At 35.7% G+C, this 26,896-nt stretch overlaps 1 protein-coding gene and 2 pseudogenes across 2 annotated transcripts; all 3 read left to right on the forward strand.

The window, feature by feature from the left end:
* Positions 1-2,876: 2,876 nt before the first annotated feature.
* On the forward strand, positions 2,877-14,262 carry LOC143567656 (cysteine-rich receptor-like protein kinase 28; annotated as a pseudogene).
* A 2,239-nt stretch (positions 14,263-16,501) lies between these two features.
* LOC143567657 (antimicrobial ginkbilobin-2-like protein) lies at positions 16,502-17,633 on the forward strand. Its single transcript, XM_077054028.1, has one exon. It carries the CDS (start codon positions 16,821-16,823, stop codon positions 17,631-17,633), a length of 813 nt encoding a protein of 270 aa, XP_076910143.1. The 5' UTR covers positions 16,502-16,820.
* Positions 17,634-20,317: 2,684 nt separating this feature from the next.
* Positions 20,318-24,116, forward strand: LOC143567658 (cysteine-rich receptor-like protein kinase 10; annotated as a pseudogene). Its single transcript, XR_013141449.1, has 7 exons — positions 20,318-21,146; positions 21,875-22,018; positions 22,197-22,321; positions 22,412-22,622; positions 22,932-23,169; positions 23,375-23,524; positions 23,627-24,116. The product of XR_013141449.1 is annotated as a cysteine-rich receptor-like protein kinase 10 (transcript).
* Positions 24,117-26,896: the final 2,780 nt, after the last annotated feature.

The following is a 26,896-nucleotide window of genomic DNA, read 5'->3' on the forward strand; positions in this document are numbered from 1 at the left end:
TCTTATTTATTTGTAAACCTTTTCATCATCAAATACTAAGTACATTAACTTCTTTACAATAAATAAAATTAAAATCCTAAAAAATATATAAAAAGTAGAAACGAATAATGTAAAACAACCCCGTTATACGGAAGATAAAAGCTAGTATGTTTATATATGTTCAAAGTAATCTAGCTTAACATATTCTCAACTTCTAATATCGGTATGCAGTAGTTTGCTTGTAATCTAGCTTAACATATTCTCAACTCCGGCTACCAGATCCGTCATCACCAAGTTGCTAGAAACCGTCACCTCTCTCATCGGCCACTGCCAACAACATCCTCCGGACTTCACTGCCGGAAAACTCGAACGCCGTAAAAAGGATTCGAATAGCGAATCGAATCGAGTTCCAATCAAGTTCGATTCATTTCGAACGGATTTTACGATTCGATTCAAACGACCTCGATTTTAGAGCCGAAAGCCGGCTGCCAACATTGTGACCAAATCTGACCCGCTGGAAAACCAATTCCGGTGACCAGCCGCCGGAAAAATGAATTGCAGAAAACGCAGCCACCACCACTACCGCCAGCAGTTATCGGCAAACCCCTCGGTCACATCTTTATCCAACACTTGCCACGATCAGACATAACCGACGCTCACGCACATCGTGGTTTGATTTTCACATATTCAACCTCTGAAATCGTCACTAGGAAGGACCGTAGGGTCGCCGGATTTTCGGTGTATGGCGGAATGGTTCCCGAAACACTCGGAGTTGGCACTTGTAGATCCTAAACATCCGGATCTACAAGGAGAAGATTCAAACACGCTTATTTCCCACTTTATTTCCAATCTTATTTCTAGATCTAGAAACTTTTTTTTCAAACTTCAACTAATGTCTCAGTTCGGGTAATCTTGGAAATAGAACCCGAATATCAAGAGCAAAGTTGAATCATAAGATTCAACCCGCTCTCATACCACTTGTTGCCCCTAGCCGGATCCGAAAAAAAAAACGGATTTGTTTTTGATAACATGCGAGACAAGTGTGGTAAATCAAACGACCGAACATAAATATAAAGAAAGGTAGATGAACAATCAAGTAATCGGTTAAAAGATTTATATATTGAACTAGAACCGACCCCACCCAAGGTGAGCTCTCCTTGGGTGGGTGATTTACACCATGAAAAAACACACACAAAATTAGAAATACAAGTCCCTATTTATAGCTAAACATAACATATTCTAGAAGCCTTATCCCATTGAAGCTAAACACGCGTGCCGAAGCCCTCGTTTCGTGTCCGGCTTTCTCGCCAACATAAATTATTAACTTAACCGTAAATATATAATGGATTTCGTAATTTGATGTTCGTAAGTCACAACATTTTTGCCTTACAATTTCCGTCTTCCTAGGTATGAATATTAATTTTCTTTCTTAACCTATATCTGATTGATCATGTAAGACAAGAAAATTTATATCAATTTGAGGTCCACAACACATCTTTCTTTCAATTAGATACTTAAACTTCAACTTGGTAATGGTTCAACCAAAATATAATAGAACTTATTATAAAACTTTGTACAAGCAAAAGTGAAGCCTAATTATATTGATGTATAGTTCCCAGTCACTCAACTGCTAATCAGAAGAACAAAAACTGCATTTTCCTCACCGTAATAAGTCGATGGTTATTTTTGAAATTCAATATGCATGATCGTTCAATAAATTAGCTATTAACATGACTTATAAACGTATCTTTACATTTCATCTTTTTTAACCGTTTTATAGCATAGAGTATGCACACCACCTTGAAAACACGTACATAAAGGGGTTAGAACTCTCCTGATCTGATCTGCTACATTTCAATCTCAACGAGATTTTTCACGAACTGGACTTTTGATCAACTATACGTACAAGGCCACATGCAAAACTTATCGCTAAAGCGAAAACTATAGAGTTATCAAAGGAACCGCTCCAACAAAACTTTTTTTTTACTGCGTCAAACAATCATTTTCGTGTTAATGATATACAAGTCGAGAGAGGTGTGGTTGAGGGATGTACCTCTTGATCGCACTTGTGATATAATCATCAAACACTTTATGTCACACACCAATAAGTCGATAACTAAATTGATAATAAATGTAAGTAATCCAGCTTAATTGTGGTATCGCTCAGTCTACTTGGATTTCAGTTTTCAAGTGGCTAGAGATCCATTTTACAGGCCCGTATCGCTCTGCTGCTCTCTTAGAATGGTTAGATTGTCCAAAGTTGAGGGTTTTAAAAAAATCAGTGGTGGAAGGCCTCTTCTCAACGACATGGCGGGTGTTATGGAATTCCAAGAATGAAGCTGTGTTTCGAGCCTCGAAAAAACCTTCTTCTAGAGACGATCATTCATTATTTTTATCTTTGGAACCGTAATAGGAATAGTAAAGTTAATATTGACGGGATCGAGTGGATGAAAATCCACTTTTATATATGTAATTCCTTTTGGCTTTGGTTAGTTTTTCCTAACCATTTTCGGTTGTCTATATATAATATAATTTTTTTTGCTGTTAAAAAAAAAAAAAATCTAGCTTAATTCTTACCTTCTAATATTGGTATTCAACTATTCCCTAGTTAGTTGGTATGTTCCATTTCTAAATTTTCTATTTGGCCTTTTCCCGTTGACTACCACTTTTAGTAGTTATCTTTTTATAATACATTCTAATCGTACCGTTACCAATTATATAAAAGTCAAACGCATTAGGAACACCGTAAAGAATATCAATAATACTTGTTACGTATTATAAGAAAGAGTAAACTTCAGACCGGCCGCAATGACATTCTGCTGACTCGGTCAACAGTTTTTGAGTGTTTTTAAGCACTATTAAACTCTTGTAACACCTCACCTCATCTGCTACAAACCATGTCCATGTTCACTGCAGGAAAACTACTCTTCTTGTTCCCTTTGATTTACATAACCTTAACCAATACCGTCATCCTAGGGCAGCCGAATTTACGTGAACTATACTTGCAATAATGCCGAAAACTATACCGTCAACAGTATCTATCAAAGAAATCTCAACGCCACCCTCTCCGCCCTCCCCACCACCAACTCTGGCTTAGATTTCTTCAACTTTTCTACAGGAGAAGGCAATAATACGGTCCACTCTATCGCACTTTGTAGAGGCGATGTCAGTCCAGTTGCGTGTAACAGTTGTCTGAAGGACTCAATTGCTAAGTTACCAAAACTCTGCTCTAATCAAAAGGAAGCAACAGGACTCTACGACTATTGTTTGTTGCAATATTCAGATAATACTTTATTATCATACCCACAACCAAAAGATTATTTCTGGCAGTTTAATTCACAGGATGCAATCAATATTGATGGTTTCACTCGTGCTCGACGATCACCATTGGAGGAGCTAATAGGTGCTGCGGCGGCTGGAGGTACGCTACTAAAGTTTGCCTCCGGGTCAACAGCTGGGCCGAATTCCACTACTATTTATGGACTTGTGCAGTGTGCTCCATACTTAACGGAGCAGCAGTGTCGTGAATGTGTGGAGGATGAAGTCACTCTGATAGGGGTTAATGATAATCGGAAAATTGGAGGGAAATTTGTTCTACCTACTTGTAATTTTAGGTTCGCGGTATGTCCGTTTTACAACCATAGTATTCTTGTCACTCCCGGACCTTCACCACCACCACCACCAGGTATGAACTAAAATTAGAGTCAATGCCATTTTTAATCAAAAATAAAGTTAGAAAAACCCGAAAATACTGTGTAAACTCTAAAACTCACCATTAGCAGCTATGTACGTACAGAAACAAGCCTCCTCACACACCACATCTAGGGCCGTCCCCAATGATAATAATAATAATAATAATAAACTTGAGTATGGGACATGTAAAAAAAGGCAAGGGGTTAGATCAGATACAAATATTTGACAAGGGCTTGAATCCAATACAAATGAAATTATAACACACTAAACATACTAATTGTATAAATAACTAGAGTAATTATTTAACAGTTTTGAACTGGAGTAATTACACTATAAAAAATGAAGTAGAGATAATAATTAATTTAGTTTAAAAGGTGTAGAGACTAACAATTACTCTAGTATTAGAATAGTTACTGTAGTTCTTTGTATGTTTAACATGCTAAATATGTTTGTACGTGATCCTAACGTTATACGACAGAATAGATTGTCAGCCTAATTTATTGACAGGCCCTTTCTATTCAACACGTTCTCTTTCGTTAATTGAAGAAAAACACTACACGAACTCTATGATTTCAAGAAATTATGAATTGTTGTTTTTATATGAAAATTAATATTTCTAACCAATTAAGGTCCTCCATTGTTGCCATTTTAACCAACTGACTTCTCACTAGTGAGCTTGTTCTCTTTTAGGGATAAAGAAAAACACTACACGGACTATGATAATAGTAGCTGTTATTGCAGCAGTCATCGTTTCGGTAATAATTTCTTTAGTGTGTATCTTCATGATATTGAGAAAGAAGAGTAAGCACACTCCACCTCCAAGGGTTCAATGTAAGGTTCAGATACCTCAATGCATCAATCACTTATTTTATGATTAACAAAATATATGGCCACTATACTCCAAATTTCATGACACAACCCACCTTATTGTGCTAATTTTTATGATATATTCTCTATACTCTATACTAGATGAAACCATTGATATCGGGACTGTTGAATCTTTGCAATACAACTTTAGAACAATCAAAGCTGCAACAAATGATTTTTCTGAAGAAAATAAGCTTGGAGTAGGAGGATTTGGAGTTGTTTACAAGGTAGACAAGTTTATCTTGCTAGATACAAGCCAAAAGTTAAAATTCTTCATATTATTTATCGTATATATGCAAGGTAAGCTTGTCGACGGTCGTGAAGTAGCGGTAAAGAGGTTAGCAAAGGATTCGGGACAAGGGGATCTAGAATTCAAGAATGAGGTTTTGCTAGTTGCAAAGCTTCAACATCGTAACTTAGTTAGGTTGCTTGGTTTTTGTATAGAGGGAAGTGAGCGACTTCTCATATATGAGTACCTACCAAATGCTAGTCTCGATAAATTTATATTTGGTAAGTTTCTAAGAGTATTTGTTCTTTTAATTCCAGTGTTGATAGCCAAAAAAAACGTGCATCACAAATTTTGTTGGTTCTATATATGTTCTGTTTTAGTAAGGAAAAATAACAAGTAAAAAACCAATATAGAGTGGTTAACAACTTAGCATTTTCTATGTGCGTTCATTTAAAAAGTTCTTTTTGAAACATTATGAAAGTATGACTGTATGAGCAATCTAACATACTAACACGCTTCCTGGTGGAATTTATAGATCCGACTGAACATACATTTCTTACTTGGGAAAAGCGACACAACATCATCAAAGGCGTTGCGAAAGGACTCTTATACCTTCATGAAGATTCCCGTCTAAGGATAATTCACCGTGACTTGAAAGCTAGTAATGTGTTATTAGATGAAAACATGAATGCTAAAATTGCAGATTTTGGCATGGCAAAGTTGTTTAAACATGAGGAAACACATGGCAACACACGACGAGTCGTTGGAACATAGTAAGCTTCCTTTATTTAAATATTTTTTCATCATGACAATTTTACCATAATTTGTTTAGTTGTACTTCATGAACGAAATTTACCCGCTTAATTTTTTGTGACGCATCATTCATAAACTTGCGGTTACTTGTCACGACCAATTTGGTCTAGTTGCGTTTGTGACTCACATCCTGGCTTGCTCTATTGGCTTTAATATAGTTTTGTATCCACCATATAGTTATAAGAATATATTTGTAGAAGTCTATATATTTTTCCTTTTATTGAAATATATGGTGCATATATATAGGATAAAAACAATACTGCTTTCCACGCTTGTACTTATTTCTCACAATCACTAATGATGGCTTCTAAAAGAAATGATACAATGCTTATTTTTGCTACAACAAGGTGAGTGGTAGACTAAAATTCGGTTACTAATACTATTTACAAATCAACAACTGGTTGCTATAGTAGAAGACATGTTTGCATGTTATGTCCCTTTAATTTAGGATAGTACAATTGACTTTTGGAATTTACTACAGTAGAAAAATCGGTTTGTTTTGATGTCATCTTTGCATATTTAGTCCCTTGACTTTTGGATACTGAAATCTTTGAACTTTTAATATTTGTTTGCCACAACTATAAAAAACTTTCCAACATAATATCCAATGCCCTATGGGAACGAACAACAGCCCAAGAACGGGTTAACACGCTGTTAAAACATCTACTTTATAGAAATGATAACTTTTTAATATTATGTCTTTCGATATAGTGGTTACATGGCACCGGAATATATTAAGCATGGTCAATTCTCAGTAAAGTCAGACGTCTATAGCTTTGGAGTGTTGATATTAGAGATGATAACAGGTCAAAAGAATTAGTCTTTTCGGAATGAAGATAACACAGAGTTTCTTCTTGGCTTTGTAAGTATCCAACTACTTCTAGCAACTCTAAATTATAATATATATGTATGTGTGTGTATCAAATGTTTTTTTTATTTGTTAGAAACTATATATACCTTTGAAAATTCAGTTTTCATTCAAATGTATGCATCTTGAACAAAAGCTTTGTATCCCAGGCATGGGAAAGTTGGAGAAACGGGGCAGGGGAAAATATGATAGATCCGACCTTAAGGACTAGATCATGCTCATTGCGTGACATCATTAGAAGTATTCATATTGGGCTCTTATGCGTTCAGGAAAGTATTATTGACAGACCAACCATGGCAATGGTAGTTCTAATGCTTAATAGCTTGTCCGTCACACTACCTGCACCTTTAGAACCTGGATTTTATAACATACGAACTAACATATTAGAAGCAAGGCAAAGATCATCTCAACTTTCAGTTAATGATGTTACAATATCAGATATCTTTCCTAGATAGCTGTTTTGAAAGGTAGTACATTGTTGATTAATTTGTTTATAAAAATTGTGAAGATTGTTGTAAAGTTTGTAAAGAGTGTTTAAAAGTGAGGAATTTTGTAGATATTTGGTGATTATATAGGAAAAATAATTGATTTTTTAAAAAAGTAGCCGTTAACCAATTGCTAGTGGTACCAACACACCGGCGCTTTGTGGGAAATGCTCCCCCCCCTCCAAAGCGACCCGGGGGCAGTGTTCCCGACGCTTTGGGGGCGCCTTCGGGGTGGGAAGTGCCCCATTATGTTTGGTCTTATCCATTTATTGGGGGATATTCAACCTAATCAATGCACCAACCATCAAGGATATCTATGTTATGATCTTCATAGTCACTATACCTACACCTTCCGACTCCGGCCTCTCTGTCTGGATAATGTTTCTAACCCTTCCACTACAAGCATACCTTGTCTCTAGGTATTTCCACCATCACACGTTTTTGATTTTTCGTTTGACTTGCATGCTTTGCATCCTAATTATGTTTGTGTTTTATTCAAACCCTAAACACACATATATGTGTGCGCGAGCGCGCGTGCTGTGTAATAGTAGTAATGATTGCATACTAAATCTTAGTTCAATGATGATGGCCCAATTTATAACAGAAGAATTTCCGTTATAACTAAATCTTAGTTCATGTTTGTACGGCCAAACAATTAATTGTGGTTTGTTTCGTATGAAGAATTTCCGGGTGCTTATAAGGATGCTGTAAAAGTTTTTTTTTTTTTTTTTTTGGGGGGGGGGGGGGGGGTTTAAGTTTTAGGCATTAACAAAGTATTTTACCAAAGAGCTTGTAAACTCTTTCAAATTTTAAATCTTCAGGTAGGGGAAAGTTAACGTACAAATTAAATTAATATGAGTCGTGTAATTATATAATCACATTGTAATATAATTAATCACATAGCCCTGCTTGCGGTGCGCACATATGATGTATATATGTGTGAACCCTCGGGTGGGCAAAAGTGAAATTGCACTAATTTTGACGTTATTTTACTAATCTCGTGAAAATAACGTTAAAAGTGACGGACGGTTAATCAGGCATCATGTAGTGGCGTTGATAGCTGAAAGTTAAGGGTACATGCACCGATCAGCTGGTGTCCCGATGATTGAGTGCTATGTGCCTTATGTCCAAGGCTTGATGCAAAACTACTATCGAGCCGGGGGTCTCACCGGAAGCAGCCTCTCTATCCCTATGGGGTAGAGGTAAGGCTGCCTACATCTTACCCTCCTCAGACCTTACCATAGCTTTGCTATTGGTGGGATATACTGAGTACGATGATGATGATGATGATATTGTAATATAATTACACTATGTTGTAATTAAACTAAACTATAATTACAGTATGTTCTATATAATTATACTACTTGATTCTTACAGTTAGCACATTAATTTAATTTATATTTAATCCAAACCCTGTACAAGTATCATAGTTGACAAAATATTTGTATGGTATTTCTAGTAATACCTTGTGTATTTATAAATAACAAAAATTAAGGTGTTAAGATATAGGAGATATCCCACAAATTCAACATCATTTGTGGTTCAACTGTTCAAGTGGATTTTGAATAGTCAAGCCTACGCCTGCTCCATGATTCGATATTTTTTATTCATCGTATTTTCTCGGCTACTACTGGACTAGGGATCACCAAGTCTTCAATATATATATAATGAATATAAAATCACTCTCACAAACATTATTTATAAGTTAGTAGAAATACCTTTACAACCTTTTCGTAATACCTTGGTAGGGATCTCTACATAAATACAAGTATTGAGAAGTATATACCAAAGAAACGTTGTCTCGAAGTATAGGTTATAATTAGTCTGCAAGGGGGTGGTTTAGTTTTTGAAAGAATATTTTTCCTACATAATTTTAAAATGTGACAAATGCTTTATGGTTTTCTATAATTGATCTATGGCACGTGTTAAAGTTTAAACTAGCTAAATTCCACACATGCAAATTTTATTAACACCAATTCTAATTTTCGAATGAAATTTCCAAAATATTTTGTACGTTTGAGAATTAATGTTTTAGAAAACCTTGACTACGTACTTTCTGAACAAATAAATTGAGAGTTTTGAGATGTCTTTAAACTAAAAATTGGTGCTGGTGCCTGGTATACCAGATGGTTTAGTCTTTTTTGAATATGTATTATTATATTTTCAAAACCTTAAAACATGTTGTAATACTTGTTCTAGAAGATTTTTTGAATCAATTTTATTTTATATTACCATTTTCAAAAGATAAAAGTTTTTCATAAAATCCATTACCTTTAGTAATAATTCCAACGTATTTGGTTTCTTATGATTAAAACTCTATTTTTGTAAAACTATGTACTATTAATTTATAGAACTTATTTTGGTAATTAATCACTTTGACTTTCCATCTTAAGCTATTTATAATTTTTGAACGGGGATGAGCATCCACTTAAGGTGCTTATATATATGAACTTAATTAGCTAGCGGAATTCTCTTAAGTGTTATAACGAAATTCATGCCGTATCGATTTGTTACAGTATTTATACGGTATCAGCCCACATTACAACAATCAAACGAGAATTTCTTAAAAACTAAGATTGTTGTTGAGTTTGAAAATTAAGCATGATATTATCAATTAATTGATTTATGGTTGGGTAGCATTCAATACAACTAAATTAAAGAGAATTTTAACTTTTTATACTCGATCACCCAAATACATTTCATCTAACGTATCTAATTAGTAAAGGGTGAAATGTGAACGACCACTGTGCGTGGTCCCTATTTGGCACACATTTTTGTTTTCTTTCAAATTTTGCATTCATTCTACATAGTCTTAGGTTTAAAGTAAGAAACTTACAATTGGACATTTTGACTTTGACCAGTCAAATATCTATTATGATAATTTTTTTCTTTAGTACGTAATATCTTCTACCGAACCAATAAAAAGAACAAACAGTTTATAAATTAAACCAGGAAGACCGTGAGAGTTATCAAAATACTGACGTATATAACTTGAGGCCGCCGGCATGACTTCTTCCCGAGTCAGTCAATATATTCAGTTTTAACCTTTAGGCCTTCATACGATCAAACACTTTTAACTTTCTTACCATCGATCATCCACCACAACCCATGTCTGTAGTAGCCGTAAACCAGCTGCTATTCTGGTTCCCTTTGATTTACATCTATTTAATCAACAACATCACCCTAGCGCAACCCAGTTTCGTTCAACAGCTGCGGGAGCACCGAAAACTATACCATAAATGGTGCCTACCAAAGGAATCTAGACGCCACCCTCTCCACCCTCCCCGCCACCAACTCGGGCTTAGGTTTCTTCAACTTTTCCACTGGAGAAGGCGATAATGCCGTCTACTCTATCGCGCTTTGTAGAGGCGATGTCAATCCAGATGTGTGTAGCAGTTGTCTGAATGACTCCATTGCTAAGTTACGAAAACTCTGTCCTAATCAAAAGGAAGCACTAGGACTCTACGACTTCTGCTTGTTGCAATATTCGAACGATCCTTTATTATCATACCCACAAAACAAAGATTATTTCTTTCAGTTCAATCCGCAGATTGCGAAGGATATTGACGGCTTCAATGGTGCGCTGCGTCCATTAATGGATGAGCTGATAGGTGCTGCGGCGGCTGGAGGTCCGCTACTAAAGTTCGCCTCCGGGTCAAGGGCTAGGCCGAATTCGACTACGATTTATGGATTTGTGCAGTGTTCTCCATACCTAAGGGAGCAGCAGTGTCGTGAATGTTTGGAGGATGAAGTCAGTCTGATAAGGGTTAATGATAATGGGAAAATTGGAGGGAAAATTGTTCTACCGAGTTGTAATTTTAGGTTCGAGATAAGTCCGTTTTTTAATCAGAGTACTCTAGCCACTTCCCCAAGGCCTTTACCGACAACGCTATCGCCGCCACCACCAGGTATGAATTATAATATTTGAGTGAATGTTCTTAACTTCTTATGCGTAGTTTATACGTACATGGAATTATCCAAAATTTTCTGATATTTAAAATTCCAGATACCGCATTTGAACACCCTAACTGAAACCCATGATCTAATGGTAATAGTATAGTGTTTGCCCTCACAAAAATGATATGCCTGGGTTTTAATTTCTATACTAATTTAGAAAAAAGGTCTTCTTTATTTAGTTAAGTATATTTTAGTTTGGTTTGGTTTGGTTTACCTAGTATTTAATTTTGTCTATTTAGTTTATTGACCAGCGTAAAATTGTTAATGAAATACTTCGTTTGTTTATGTTTATAATGATTATTTGAAGTTTTGAACTATGAAAACACTGATTGTATTCGTGATAGTTTTTCTACCACTTACGTAATTTGTGTGGTAAAAAGATTTTTCCAATGATGAAAGCACCTAGATCACAATTATAAGATTTTGATTTGTATAATTCGTGTGGTTTTATATTATCCTATAATCGCTTGATGAGGTTATGAAGTAAATGACAATTTGATTCTATTTTGATTTTATGAATGCGTACACGAAATAATATTGCTTCTTGTGGTTTACGTTGAGACATGCTATTACAAAGCATGAGCATTTAACTATGTAAGACTACCTAGAGCCGCACACTATATGTTTAACTATGTAAAATATATGTTTAACTATGTAAAATAAATCATTTTGCTACAATGATTTTGTTCTGTTTTATTGTTATAACAATTATTGTCATAGTTTTTTTTTGTAGTAGCTATAAGGACCATCAATTTACATGGTCACATTAGGCATTTGGGTCATGTTACTAAAAAAGCGATGCTCAATAGTGATCAGGCTATGTTAGACAAAGTGAGTTATAGTAATTTTTTTTTTATCCTTTGCATTTCAGTTTTACGGAACATATCTTTAATATAATACTGAAATTCGATAAACTAACTCTAGAGTTTAAGAATCCACTTCCTCCATTTATATGATGTTTGCTACATTTCTTCACACGTAGAAGTTTTTAATTTCAGGAAAAAGGAAAAACACAAAGCGGACTTTGATAATTGTAGTAATTGCCGCAATCATCTTAGCGATAATTATTGCTCCACTTTGTATCTTTATGAGGCTGAGAAAGAAAAATAAGCAAGCTCCATCTCAACTTCTCCAGAGAGATCAGTGTAAGGTCCATCAAACTGTATAGTGACTCTATTCCGAATAAGGTTAATTATATAGGAGTTTAGGAGATAAGATTGACAAAGTGTTTATTAACTCACTTTGTCTTTCTCTCAACTAGCCGAGACCATAGATACCGAGACTATTGAGTCTTTACAATACAACTTTAGTACAATCAAAGCGGCAACAAACGATTTTTCTGATGAAAATAAGCTAGGAGTGGGTGGTTTTGGAGTTGTTTACAAGGTAGGCAATTTAATCTTTCTATTTACGTGTGTGCAAAAAGTAAACAAATCTAATCATATCATCTATATATGATATATAGGGTAAGCTTGGAGACGGTCGTGAAGTTGCAGTGAAGAGGTTAGCTGATAATTCTGGAAAAGGTGATCAAGAATTCAAGAATGAGGTTTTCCTAGTTGCAAAGCTTCATCATCGTAACTTAGTTAGGCTACTTGGTTTCAGCGTAGAAGGAACTGAACGACTTCTCATATACGAGTACTAGCCAAATGAAAGTCTTGATAAATTTTTATTTGGTAAACTCTTAAAAGCATTCCTCCTTTTTAATTTCATAAGATGCATTGTGTAGAAAATAGTTACATTGCAGCCAATACGTTACAACGTACTTTTGGTGGTTGGATAATGTATTTTTGCAAAAACATGTTGGTTAGTATAGATTGATTTGCGATGTATATGCACAACAGCTTTAAAAAAATTTCTTTTTCAAAAATAACGAATAACATCATCAAAGTTTCTAGTACTTTCGTATGGATAGATTAAAAACGTTTAAGCAATTTAACATAGTTTTATGCCAATAATTTGTGGTGGTTCTTGTAGATCCAAGCAAACGTATACTCCTTGACTGGGAAAAGCGATACAATATCATCAAAGGAGTTGCAAAGAGACTTTTATACCTTCACGAAGATTCTAGACTAACTATAATTCATCGTGATTTGAAAGCTAGTAATGTGTTACTAGATTCGAATATGAATGCTAAAATTGCAGATTTTGGCATGGCAAGGTTATTTAAACCAGAGGAAACTCAAGGAAACACACGTCGAATTGTCGGAACATAGTAAGCGTCATAACTAAATATAATTTATTATGGAAATACTACTAGAGTTGGTTTTGTTAACCAATAGAATCACTTTTATGACACAACATCATTCATATATTATAATTCGACGTCATTACCTTAAAATTTAACGCAGTCTTTGTTACCACCGTATAATTACATAGAGAATATTTAAAAAAGCTTACGTTTCTTTTTTCTTTTTGTGTGAAAAGTATGATATTAGACCAAAACATACAATAATTTCTAGTCTATTACTTTTTGCCTTACTTGCATGATGACTTTCAAACACCATCATTAATGCCTTTATTTGTCAATTAAGATCCTCTTTGTGATATACCAAGATTTTAATATTCAAACAAACAAGGTTATTTCAAGGCATTCATGTAAGCGCTAACTTTTTTTAATTCTCATTAGTGGTTATATGGCACTAGAATACGCTATGCATGGCCAATTTTCGGTAAAGTCGGATGTCTTTAGCTTTGGAGTGTTAGTTTTAGAGATGGTAGCGGGTCAAAAGAATCAGTCCTTTCAGAATGGAGAGCACATGGAAGATCTTCTTTGCTTTGTAAGATTCCGCTCTTTCTAGTACACCCTAGTTTGACAAAATTGTTTCATTTGGTATTGGTGAAAGCCAGTTTCGTTGTAATGCAGGCATTCTGAAAATATACATTTTATTTCCTTCTAGGCATGGGAAAGTTGGAAAAATGGGGCAGGGTTAGATATGATAGATCCCACACTAAAGACTGGAGCAGGTTCATTGCACAACATCATTGGAAGTATTCACATTGGCTTATTATGCGTTCAAGAAAATGTTATTGACAGACCAACCATGGCAACAATAGTTCTTATGCTTAATAGCTTATCTACCACATTACCTGCACCTTCAAAACCTGCGTTTTATATGCCAGCTAACATATCAGAATCAAAGCAAAGAACATCTCAATTTTCAGTAAATAATGTCTCAATATCTGTGATCTCCCCCTAGATTGGTTTTTTTTATTTCAATTACTATAGATTGTTTGGTTTTTTGAAACCTATTTGATTTATCATTCAATGGTATATGTTGAACCGGTATGTGCAAAATAATAAAACGCTGATCATATTATTGCATCATTTTCACTATACCTCTCTTTGGCCTAGCTTGTCTTTTGTTGGTCATGCTTTTAAAAGTTGAACTTTATATAATATATTTTACTGTTTCCAAATAAACAACGTATCTGTGACATTTGTCAATTTCGGGTTATTTTATACTTGTATTCTTAATGTAAACCCGACCCGTTTTGTATCCCGAACCTTTCGATATTATCAAAATGATGAATTGTATGTTAAATATTTGTTTTATAGTTGTTGGATAAAAAAAAACACCCTTTTCGGTTCTTAAAATTCCCCGAAAACGCTCAAAACGAACTCCAGGGACTAAAACTACCAAAATGGAGACTTGAAGGACCCATTTGTAGTTTGTGCTTTCTTGGGTCTATAACCAACCCATTTTCATGAAACACTCTTTATGAAAGACCCATTCAACTTACCCTATATATACACACCCATCTTCTTCATTTGTGCTTGCTCATTTCTTCATTTCTCTCTCAAATTCTTGAATTCTAAGGTTGTTCTTCATAAGCTAATCTTTCATTTTAACTAACTTCTCAATACTTAAAGCTTGATGTTACAACATATATATAATATACACTCCTTGTTTACCTTCGGTCTTTCATTTCTCCGGTCTCGGCCGGTTGAAATGTCGGGCTAGTAAGGCAAGGTTACATGGAGGACTTTGTAGTCCTTGTTTATATATTTAACAAATCTAACCATATAACTTGTTATACTTGCTTAACTTCTACATATTTTAGTTTATTGTTCATATTTGTCAAGTTCCATGGTATTGGGTATGTGGTGACTAGCCTCGGTTTCATCCCGAGTTGAGAACCGAACCAAAAACCGAACTTTTGTTTAAAAGCATTATTGTTAACTTTTTGAATGTAAAACTTGAGTATTATTATTTATAAGTTATTTTACAAGTTCCATGGTAATTGGGTATGTGGTAACCATCCTCGGTCTTATTCCGAGTCAAGGACCGAACCAAAAACCAAACTTTTGTTTAAAAGCTTTATTGTTAACTTTTTGAATGTAAAACTTGAGTATTATTATTTATAAGTTATTTTACAAGTTCCATGGTAATTGGGTATGTGGTAACCATCCTTGGTCTTATTCCGAGTCAAGGACCGAACCAAAAACCGAACTAAACCGAGTTCACTCACTTAAGACACACAAGTGTGTTTTTAGCCACCAAAACTCATATTTTTCTTCAAGATTATATTTTAAATCAATTTTAGTTAATTTCTAAACATACTTGGCATATCGGTAACCAACTTGATCTTATAACAAGTTCGAACCGATAAGGTCGTATACTCGCTTAACAAACGTTAAGGTTCTTCACAATAGAACTACATACTTGGTTAAGTCTATTTTGATTTTATTGAGTTATCTCATACCATTTATTATTTTGGGAAGTTAACTGTGAGCTTGGACAATTATCAAGTCTCGAACCGACAAACCCGAACACTCGTTTAAACCTCGTTTTGGTATTCTTATAACCAAGGGTTTTGCAATATCGCATTTTAACCCACATTATTACTTAATATAGGTTGAGTAAAAAAAGAAAAAAACTAATGAATAGAATACCGAAACCCGGTTTCGAGTAAACTTATTTTACAAAACTCGTTTATTTAATTTCTCAAATATTTACATTTTAAATCCTAAACTTTATTTATTTACTTTATTTGTCATGTATTTTATTTTAAACCCTTCCAAAACTACCTACTAACACAAGACCCGTTTAATATAGGTCTTGCTCGTTAAACCGATCTCTCCGATTATTCACGACACTATCTTTCAAATTACTTGTTAATGTGAGTACTTTTTTCATCCCCCGTTTTCCATCTTTCGTTTTGGGGGTGGCATTGCATACTTATTCAAATTCAAATGATGTATTCTTATTGACGGTTTTATTATCTAAATTGTTGCTATTATTTATTGTTTTCATATACTAGTTGTGGATTTCATACTATATACTTATTGTCCAAAACTATGAAAATTGCTCACCAACCTTCGTGTTGACAAACTCTATTTTATGCAATGTTACAGGTTTGATGTTAGCTTGATTGGATTACTTGAAGAAACTTATTATCTTGGCTTTAGAATATTAGAAAATAAAAGAACAAGTTATTTGTTTATCTATCTATTTGGCATTTTGTATGAACAATTTGTTGTGTTATTTATGATAATATGGATTTAAATGAGTTGTTTAAATATTGTAACTTTATAGTGTCATTGTGCAATTAGCAATCATGTCGCGCCTCGACGTTTCCGCCTTCATTGGTCGGGGTGTGACAGTATCCATACCCAATTAAATCTTATCATAGCAAAGCAATTGATAAGGTATATTGAAGGTGGCATGTACATAAACCGGATAGAAAGCCTGCTTCAGTGAGACCCTGGCTTTCAAGAGCTTAATATCCATTTTGCAACTTTCAAATAGGAAATTAAAAATACACGCCGTCATGAAAAGGAAAGGAATATTTAGGCCGGCAATTTAGTAATGTGGACAGCAATTTAATTTGCTGACTCGGTCAATATATACGGTCATCTAAGATTTTTACAGTCAAACTCTTCTTACTTCACTACTATCTCCTTCCTCCTCATCCACAACAAACCATGTCCATACTCACCGGAATACTGCCCTTCTGGTTCCCATTACTTTGCATCTGCTTAATCAACACCATCACCCTAGCACAACCGGTTTTCGTTTACAATCGTTGCGAAAGCACCAAAAACTTTACTGTAAATAGCACGTACCGAACGAATCTCGACACCACCCTTGCCATCCTCCCCACCACCAACTCGGGCTTAGGTTTCTTTAACTTTTCCGTAGGTGAAGGCAACAACACAGTGAACTCTATCGCGCTTTGTCGAGGTGATGTTGATCCAGATAAGTGCATCGGTTGTCTGAATGACTCCATTGCTAACTTACGAAAACTCTGTCCTAATCAAAAGGAAGCACTAGTACTCTACGACTACTGTTTGTTGCAATACTCCAACAGTACTTTGTTAGTATACCCACAACCAAAAGACTATTTTTTTCAGTTCAATCCAGAAATTGCAAAAGATATTAAAGGGTTCAATGCTGCTTTGCGACCACTAATGGACGAGCTGAGAGGTACCGCGGCTGCTGGAGGTCCACTACTAAAGTTTGCATCCGGGAACAGGACGGGGCCGGATTTCCTTAGGATTTATGGTCTTGTGCAGTGTTCTCCATACTTAACGGAGCAGCAGTGTAGCGAATGTTTGGAGGATGAAGTCAGTCAGATAGGGCTTCATGATAATGGGAAAATTGGGGGCAAAATTGTTCTACCTGATTGTAATTTCAGGTTCGAGATATATCCCTTTTTTAACCAGAATTATCATGTACCCACTCCCGCACCACCACCAGGTATGAATACTAAAATTAGAGTGAACGTTGGAGTGTGATAAATGTACTATATAAACTTTGCATTTATTGAATCTAAAATAGTAGTGTTCTTATTGGGTTGAAACCTTGATTATTATCAAACTCTAATAATGAGAAGATTTTATTTTAGAAAAATTCTCAAAATAATCAACTAGTTTCCAAGTTATGTCTATGGTTTTCAGAAAATTCCCTAAAAGTCCACTTCAAAAAACCGCCTTTTTTTCATCTTTCATTCGACCGATTTGTTGTCCATTAAAATCTATTCAAGTGTAACTAGAGTGGTCGGTCCGACCATTTGATAAATAAAAATGGTTGATTCGCCCGTATTGAATGTTTTGGGATTATCGCTTTACACGTCCTTGGGAAGAGCATCAACTCAACCTTTGATCAGCTGACGGGAAGAGCATACACTTCTGAAACGGCGTGAGGTCCACTTGTCAGGAAGAGCATCAACTCAACCTTTAGATTAATCAGCATGGAGCTTCTGTTGCAGGTGCCACTGTAAGCCTTGTCGACGAACGCAAATGCTGGAGCAATCAATACAAAACTGCTACTCGTAAAACCAAGCAACCGCTACCCGGAAAAATGCTCAGAAAACACCATCACCGGAAATATGATCACTATTGTGCCATCTTTTCCGACCACATATTTACCGTACATTATTACGAGCAGATCTTGAAAGGTAGTTCCATCGGATCTAGCAATTTTATTAGTTTAATTAATATTGCCAGATTTTCTTTTCAAACCAGTCGGATTTTAATATATATTATAAATGGTCGGATTGACAAATTTTTATTTTGAAAATGGTCGGATCGACCAATCTAACTAGCACGTGGATGAATCTACTAGATTATAAATCGGGAGGATGGCAGATAGAATGGGTGATCCGCCGAGTTTTGAAGTAGACATTTTGGGATTTTTCAAAACCATAGACATTCTTATAAACAAGTTGGTCAAATGGTTAATTTATGAATTTTTTTGTAAGACTTCTTTCATTTAATATACATATTATTTCCTCCGTTCCGGTCAAAGTGTCTTAGTTTGAAAAACACAAAGTTTAAGGTAAATTGAATGATTACTCTTTTTGCTAACCAAATGACAATAATGCCCTTGGAAAATAGGTCCACCATATTGCTTATTAATGCTAGTTGTGTGTGCTTAAGGGTAAACATGAAAATTGGCTAATAAATTTTGAAAGTGGACATTTGTAATGGGACAAATAAGAAAGGAAATATGAACACTTTTAATGGGACGGGGGGAGTACTATATATAGCGTGGAGATTGTTCTAATTTTTTTTTATCAAGTTTAATAATGCCCAAAGACTTTTTTCCGTCACTAATGTCTTTTGTAATGTATCATAAAGAATCAGTCCAACAAAACAAAAATATATATTTTTTAACAAGCCATTTGACTTGCTATGAAAGTGAAACTGACTAGGGGTTATCTGAGGGAAAATCATTCATGTTGCGGTGTTGAATATAAAAGCTACCTACATGTTATCTAGAAATATTCTTTCTTTAACAGTGATTTTTGAAAGTAGAAACTAATAAAAAGAAAGTGACACCATATTACCATTGGCTTAAATCTTGAGTATGCTACCGTGATAAAACCTTTATGTCAACAATCACAATGTCGCCTTTTACGCAGGGAATTGACTGTTGAACCATGGTGCAGCGTGGTCGCACTTATGACGGGTTTGAGCTTATGACACCGAGTACAACACAGCCACGTAACAAACAGTAACACTAACTAAGGGTGTATTTGGCTTTATTGTAATTAAAATGTATTTCATTTTTCAATGTTTCTGGTTCATGTTGTAATTGGAACCTATATTCCAACATTAATGTGTTTGCTAATAAATGGAAGGGATTTCGAACTTGGATTTGTTATCTTAACTAGGATTTTACCCTGTTTCACGGGCGTGCCAACGTTCGATCAATTCATTATACTTCTATATTAATAAATGCAATTATCACCGTAACTAAAGATAAATTCAATAGTAATACAATCATATTATTAAGGAAATTTATGATAAGAAAATATAATGAGAGAGAACATATATATGATGCTATAGTTAAAACCTCTTTTCATGTTCAATTGCATTTTCATACTTTATAACTTGACAAAAAATGTATTTCCATTTATGGGATGGCATAGTATTTAATCATCTGGCTTTGGTGCTCAGCTTTGTAATGCATTAACACTTTAAAATATATCTTTTAGACATGTAACTGTATAATCCCATTCCAAGATCCTTTTTTGAAAAAGAATCAAACAGACAACACAATAGCATCATTCCTAATAAGTCAGCATGTATCATGTATTTATCCTCTACTTAGCTTGTATGTTCCGTGTCTCTTGGGTCCTTGTCTTTTGCTACTCCTGCTGTTAGCAACAGTTGCGGAATCAAGACGTCTCTCATATTATATATATAAAGTTTCAATAAATCCGAGGGCCAACGTACACTCTTGACCCCCTCTAGTTTAGCCCATGGTCAATGTATAGAAAATGAGAAAACAATATATATTCGATAGTGACATGAATTTGAAAGAAAAACCCAGGCCGGCAATTTAGTCATGAGGTGGACATCATATATGTTGACTCTGTCAGTAGTCAATATATACGGGGTTTAAGTGCATCTTTACGGTCAAACTCTTCTTACTTCCCTACCATCTCCTCTCTTCTCATCATCCACAACAAACCATGTCCATACTCGTCGGAAATCCGCTCTTCTGGATCCCTTTAGTTTACATCTTTCTAATCAATATCATCACCCTAGCACAACCCATTCTCATTTACAATCGTTGTGATACCCCAGAAAACTATACCATAAATAGTACGTACCACCGAAATCTAGACGCAACCCTCACTGGCCTCCACACCACCAACTCCGGCTTAGGTTTCTTTAATTTTTCCGTAGGAGTAGGCAACGATACAGTCAACTCCATCGCACTTTGTCGAGGTGATGTCAATCCAGATGCGTGTAGCAGATGTCTGAATGGCTCATTAATTACCATACCAAAACTCTGCCCTAACAAAAAGGAAGCACTAGGAATATACGATGTATGTTTGTTGCAATACTCCAACAATACTTTATTGGCGTACACACAACCAAAAGACTATTTTAATCAGTTTAATCCAGAGATTACGAAGGATATTAACGGGTTCAACGCAGCTTTGCGACCATTAATGGACGAGCTGAGAGGTGTTGCGGCTGCTGGCGGTCCGCTACTAAAGTTTGCAGCTGGGAACAAGACGGGACCAGATTTTATTAGGATATATGGTCTTGTGCAGTGTGCTCCATACTTAACGGAGCAGCAGTGTAGCAAATGTTTGGAGGATGAAGTCAGTCGGATAGGGCTTCATGATAATGGGAAAATTGGAGGGAAAATTGTTCTGCCTACTTGCAATTTTAGGTTTGAGACTCGTCCGTTTTTTGACCAGAGTTCTGTAGCCATTCTCCCACCACCATCTCGGCCTTCATCACCATCATTACCATCACCACCACCACCACCACCGCCACCGCCACCAGGTATGAATACTATAACTACAGTGAAAACTTGATTATGATCAAACTCTATAACTGATTACTTAAACTTTTCTAATAATAACTTCTTTGGTATAATAAACATTGTGTTATATAGGGTCTGGATTAGGTACAAAACAGAAATTTCAGTGCGTAATGTATGAAATAAACGGAACGATGGCATTTCGTATATTATGCAATAATAATTGCGTGATACATTTACAACTAATGGAATAATTAATTATTACACCTGTTCATTTTGGTGTATCTTAATGTATATTACGCTATAACACATTTGCACTAGCATAGTGGCTACAATGTCACAGCACACACCCCACCTCCGTCAATCGCAAAGCAGCAACATGTAGCTTCCATGCACACTTATGATAAAGTAAATGAACAGTCCATACTGATTTTGACTCCCGATGCCTCACTCACCCAATAACATTATTAAGGTGGAAACCCACAACTATGGGAAAATCCCCCTTAGTCAATTTTGAACCAGCTAGATCATAAAATTTCAAGCCTTAATCATCACTCTCATGTCCTTGGAGTAGATGGTCTGCACATCAAACATTTAGCCACAATATTCACCCTCCATATGAAGCCTTAAGTTAGACTTTCAACAGGAACTAATAAAGTCAATATATCAACCCCTAAAGTTTTAAAATTAATGTCCTTAAATTTATTTATATCTACATGACTTCTCACTTGTGAACTTATTGTTTTTACAGGAGAAAAGAAAAGCACGGCACGGATTGTGATTATAGTAACCGTGACAATCATCGTGGTCATAATAGTTTCTTCGCTTTGTGTCTTCATGAGATTGAGAAAGAAGAATAAGCGAATTGCACCTCCACACATTGAAAGGATTCAGTGTAATTTCCACATTCTTAACTCAAACCTAATTTCTTGATTATCCTTTGATCCTATATTATGACCATAAAACTATAGTAGTATAGCCATTATATACTCCAAATCATATGAAACAAACAACATATATTAAGGACCACACCTATCTGCTAAAGCATTTCTAACTTTCCTTATCTCTAATAGCTGAAACTATTGATATCGGGAGTGCTGAATCTTTGCAACACGACTTTAGTATAGTAAAAGCTGCAACGAATAATTTTTCTCAAGAAAATAAACTTGGAGTAGGTGGATTCGGGGCTGTTTACAAGGTAGGCAACTTAAGCTTACTAGCTAGCTAGTTGCTAAAAAAAAACTTTTTATATTCATATTATCCATCAATATTTATATATAATATATAGGGTACGCTTGGAGATGGCCGCGAGGTAGCAGTAAAGAGGTTATCGAAAGATTCTGGACAAGGTGATTTAGAGTTCAAGAATGAGGTTGTTCTAGTTGCAAAGCTTCAACATCGTAATTTGGTTCGGTTGCTTGGTTTCAGCATGGAAGGAAGTGAACGACTTCTCATATATGAGTACTTGCCAAATGCAAGTCTTGATAACTTTTTATTTGGTAAATTCCCATAGTTTTCCAATTTCTCAATTACACAAGCCCATTGAAGAAAAGCATTACAATTAAATCATTAATATATTACAAGGTGGTTTGGATAATGAATTCCGGCAACCAAGTAACAACCTTGATTGGCTTGCATTTGCTATGTTTGTCCTTTGGGAATATTCTCTTTACAAATCACAAATAATATCATCGAAATTCTTACAAATTTTGTATAAAGGGAAATATTTAAAAACGTATAAGCAAATAAATTGGGTAGAAATTTCTGTTTAACTACTGACATACCACTATTTAATGGGATGCTTGTAGATCCGACTAAACGTATGTTTCTTGATTGGGAAAAGCGATACAATATCATCAAAGGCATTGCAAAAGGACTTTTATACCTTCATGAAGATTCCCGTCTAAAGATAATTCATCGTGACTTAAAAGCTAGTAATGTGTTATTAGACGCAAAAATGAATGCCAAAATTTCAGACTTTGGCATGGCAAAGTTGTTTAAGCCAGAGGAAACACAAGGCAATACAAATCGAATCGTGGGAACTTAGTAAGATTTTTTTCTTTAAATACATGAGGTCTTCTGACAATTAATTTCCTTTTTGAGAAACGTATGATGTGCGATAAAAAATTGCCTATTTTTTAATCATGAGGTTTTCTTTGTCATTGATTAAGATTCTATTACACACTTAGTTTCAACTTTTCACCACATTCAAGCAAGTACTAACCTTTTGCCACTGTATGCTTTCTTATAGTGGTTATATGGCACCAAATACGCAATACATGGTCAATTCTCTGTAAAGTCGGATGTATTTAGCTTTGGAGTGTTGGTATTAGAGATTATAACAGGCCAAAAGAATCAGTATTTTTGAAATGGAGAGAACATCGAAGATCTTCTTAACTTTGTAAGTATCCACATCATTTGTTAGAAATAGTTCCCTTGCAAGAGTCAGTGTTCATTCTATTACTGTATGCATCCTAATATTAAGCATGTTATATCCTTTTAGGCATGGGAAAGCTGGAAAAATGGGACAGGGCCAGATATGATAGATCCCATATTAAAGACGGGACCAAGTTCTTTGCGGAACATCATTAGAAGCAGTCACATCGCATTATTATGCGTTCAAGAAAATGTCATTGACAGACCAACCATTGGAATGGTAAATCTTATGCTTAATAGTTTGTCTATGACACTTCCACTCCCCTCAGAACCTGCATTTTCCATGAGAAGTAACATTAATCCGGAAAATCCACTCCTTCAAGAGTATACTTCTTCAACGAGAAGTAGTTGTTTTGGAAACCGTAACTCAAAAGCAGGGCCAAGATCACGTGATCAGATGTCAGTAAACGATGTTTCAATATCTGAGATTGTTCCTCGGTAGGTGTTTTAAATGCACTTACATTCGTTGGTTACTTTTATGAAACTTAAATTGATATATCATTGAGGGTTGTGTGTTGAACGTAAATTTAGAATGTGTGAAATAATAAAAATCCAGTAGTAATGATTATTCAAATATTAGATTAGTTTATCATTTATTAATTGTGTTTGTCTAGTTATCAAGTAGGATACTATATATAGATACATGTTTTCGGTTTTCCATTCCTGAGTTATTAAGTAAAGAAAATAGTTGAGGTTTGGGTTATCCTCAAAGTTCCTGTTTGGTTCATGGTTCTTCTATACGTGATACAATGTGTTTGATACCTTCAATTGGCATCGGAGCTTCACGGGGTTGTTATATGCCCAAGTACCTTTTGTTTTAGTTAAAAATCAGACTAAGGATCAAGGAACCAAATTCGTATGTGAGGATTGGTGCTCGTATGGATTAATGTAATCAAAGCAACAATTATAGACAATGAACACGAAGATTTATACGAGAAAAAGCTCTTGGTAACTAGTATCCCGCCGGCATAAAAACCTTGGGTAGTGAAAACTATCACTACCAATTATATTAAATTCGAAAAGATTACAAATGGTGGAACAATAGCTGATCGTGAATACAAGTTTGTATGCTAAGTGTTCTAAGTGCTTGAGAGTTGTGTAACAAGTTCCGTGATCAGCTATAGTTCGATGATTAAATACACAAATTTACAACGGCTACTAACTAAACTCCTACTAATCCGGCCACGTTCGTTTACTCCTTCAGCTTGACCGTTTTGGAGCGTTGACACCAGGTAAATTATCTCGTCCGCAAGAATAGGGATTCCAGTAAGCACGTATTATATCTGCAAAAAAAAATATATTAAAATAAAGATGAAATCGATTATTGAGGATCCTTAAACCATTAAGGATCCTTGGTCCTGGAAACAGCTGCCAATAATAACTAATCTTCGAGGATCAAAGATCCTGGTCCCTGATTCAAGAATATATCAGCTACCACTGACAATGTCCATGTGAAAGAAGCTTATTCAATCTAGTTACCCCTTGCTTACATTGCATTCATGTTCGGGATACCCCGTAATGACAACATGTCATCAGGGAAAATGGGGTCAGCAACCTTCGACACTAGAGCTCAAATATTGCGTCGCCATAAATTTTGTCAATATACCCAGCCATCTATTTACCGATACATGTCATCAAGATAGATTCCATCCCCTTTTATTGGAGTGTGGGATTTTAAACTATTAATTAAATGATTTTGTAATTAAATAGTTTTATTTCTTTCCATTATTTTGTGATTGAGTCTCCTTATTTACAGTAGAGAATTTTATACCAATTGACAATAAATTAATATACATCCCTCAATATTTTTTTAGGTTTTACATGGTATCAGTCAGAGTTTAACTACCCCTCCCCTTCATCGTAGCCTATTTTTCTTTTTCTTTCATGGCTGCCCTAACAGACACCAACTCTCCCACCGCCTCTCATCTATCCCCACCCAAACTCACATCTTCCAACTACCTTATATGGTGTAACCACATGAAAATTCTTGTGACCACATCAGCGGCGCCTCTATTGCACCGCCGCAAACCGTCACCGTTAATGGCAAAACCAGCCCGAATCCAGCCTTTACTACCTGGAATATTTCAAATTAGAAAGCTGTCCTCCTTCTTCTCTCTTCCTTATCTGAGGAGGCTACAACCGAAGTGCCTGGCCTTACCACTGCCCATCAGATCTGGGTCGCTCTCCAGGATGCTTACAGTAATGCATCGGTTGAACGGGTTCAGTCCTTACGCGACTCCCTCCGACAGCTTTCCAAAGGTACATCTACGGTTACTGAATTTTCTCGTCGATTCAAAATTTTGTGTGAACAACTTGCAGCCATTGGACATCCAGTTGCTGATATTGATAAATTGCATTGGTTTCTTTGTGGCCTTGGTCCATCCTTTGAGGTTTTTTCTACCGCGCTACGGGCAACCAAACCCGCACCTTTGTTTCGGGATTTGGTGGCGCAAGATGAAAGTCATGAACTTTTTCTCCAGTCGCTACATGGCACTTCCACTCCCCTGGTGGCATATAATGCTCAACAGAGGCGTGATTCTTCATCGTCTGCCCGGGGTCGTGGTTCTTCGCGTGGCTATTATTCCCGTGGAACTTCCGGCCGAGGTCGTGGTAACCGTCGACCACCACATTGTCAACTATGTCGTAACAATGGTCATTACGCATCGGCTTGTCCGAATCTATATAGATATGCTACTCAGGCCCCTTCCTTGGATGACTCCTTAGCGAAGGCGTTTCATGCTCAGTGTCATGTGACGCATGACACTCCGATTGGACTGGTGATTCTGGGGCTACGGATCATATGGCTCCCAATGAAGAATGTCTTCATTATTCTGCTCCCTACAAAGGTACTCATAAGGTTATTTTTGGTAATGGTAAACAACTTCCCATTACACATACGGGATCTACTAAACTTTTCAATAATATTCACTTGCGTAATGTACTTGTGGTTCCAAATCTCACCAAGAAACTCTTATCTATCAGCAAGTTGACCGCTGACCATCCTGTTGATGTCTTATTTTCTCAATATTATTTTCACATTTAGGATCGGAAAACAAAAGAGGTACTTGCTAAAGGAACATGTGTTGATGGACTCTACGTGCTTAAAGATGGACCCAAAGTTTTTGTTGCTGATGTTTCGAATAAGGCCTCCTACGAGTTATGGCATGCTCGTTTAGGTCACGTTTCTTTTGATGTTATTTCAGTTTTGAACAAGTGTGGTTTCTTGTCAGTTACTTCATTATTACCTAAACCTGTTATTTGCAATTCGTGCCAACTTGCCAAGGGGCAACGATTATCTTTTAATACTAATGACAAACGTGCTTCTTTCCATTGGATT

Source organism: Bidens hawaiensis, unplaced genomic scaffold (assembly GCF_021521415.1).
Source record: "Bidens hawaiensis isolate Kalapana, Puna unplaced genomic scaffold, B.hawaiensis_p1.1 tig00023470_1, whole genome shotgun sequence".
Lineage (NCBI taxonomy): Eukaryota > Viridiplantae > Streptophyta > Magnoliopsida > Asterales > Asteraceae > Bidens > Bidens hawaiensis.

Bases quoted from the DNA above. Each gene is read 5' to 3' on its own strand.
- LOC143567657 (XM_077054028.1), top strand. From the start codon at position 16,821: ATGTCCATACTCACCGGAATACTGCCCTTCTGGTTCCCATTACTTTGC.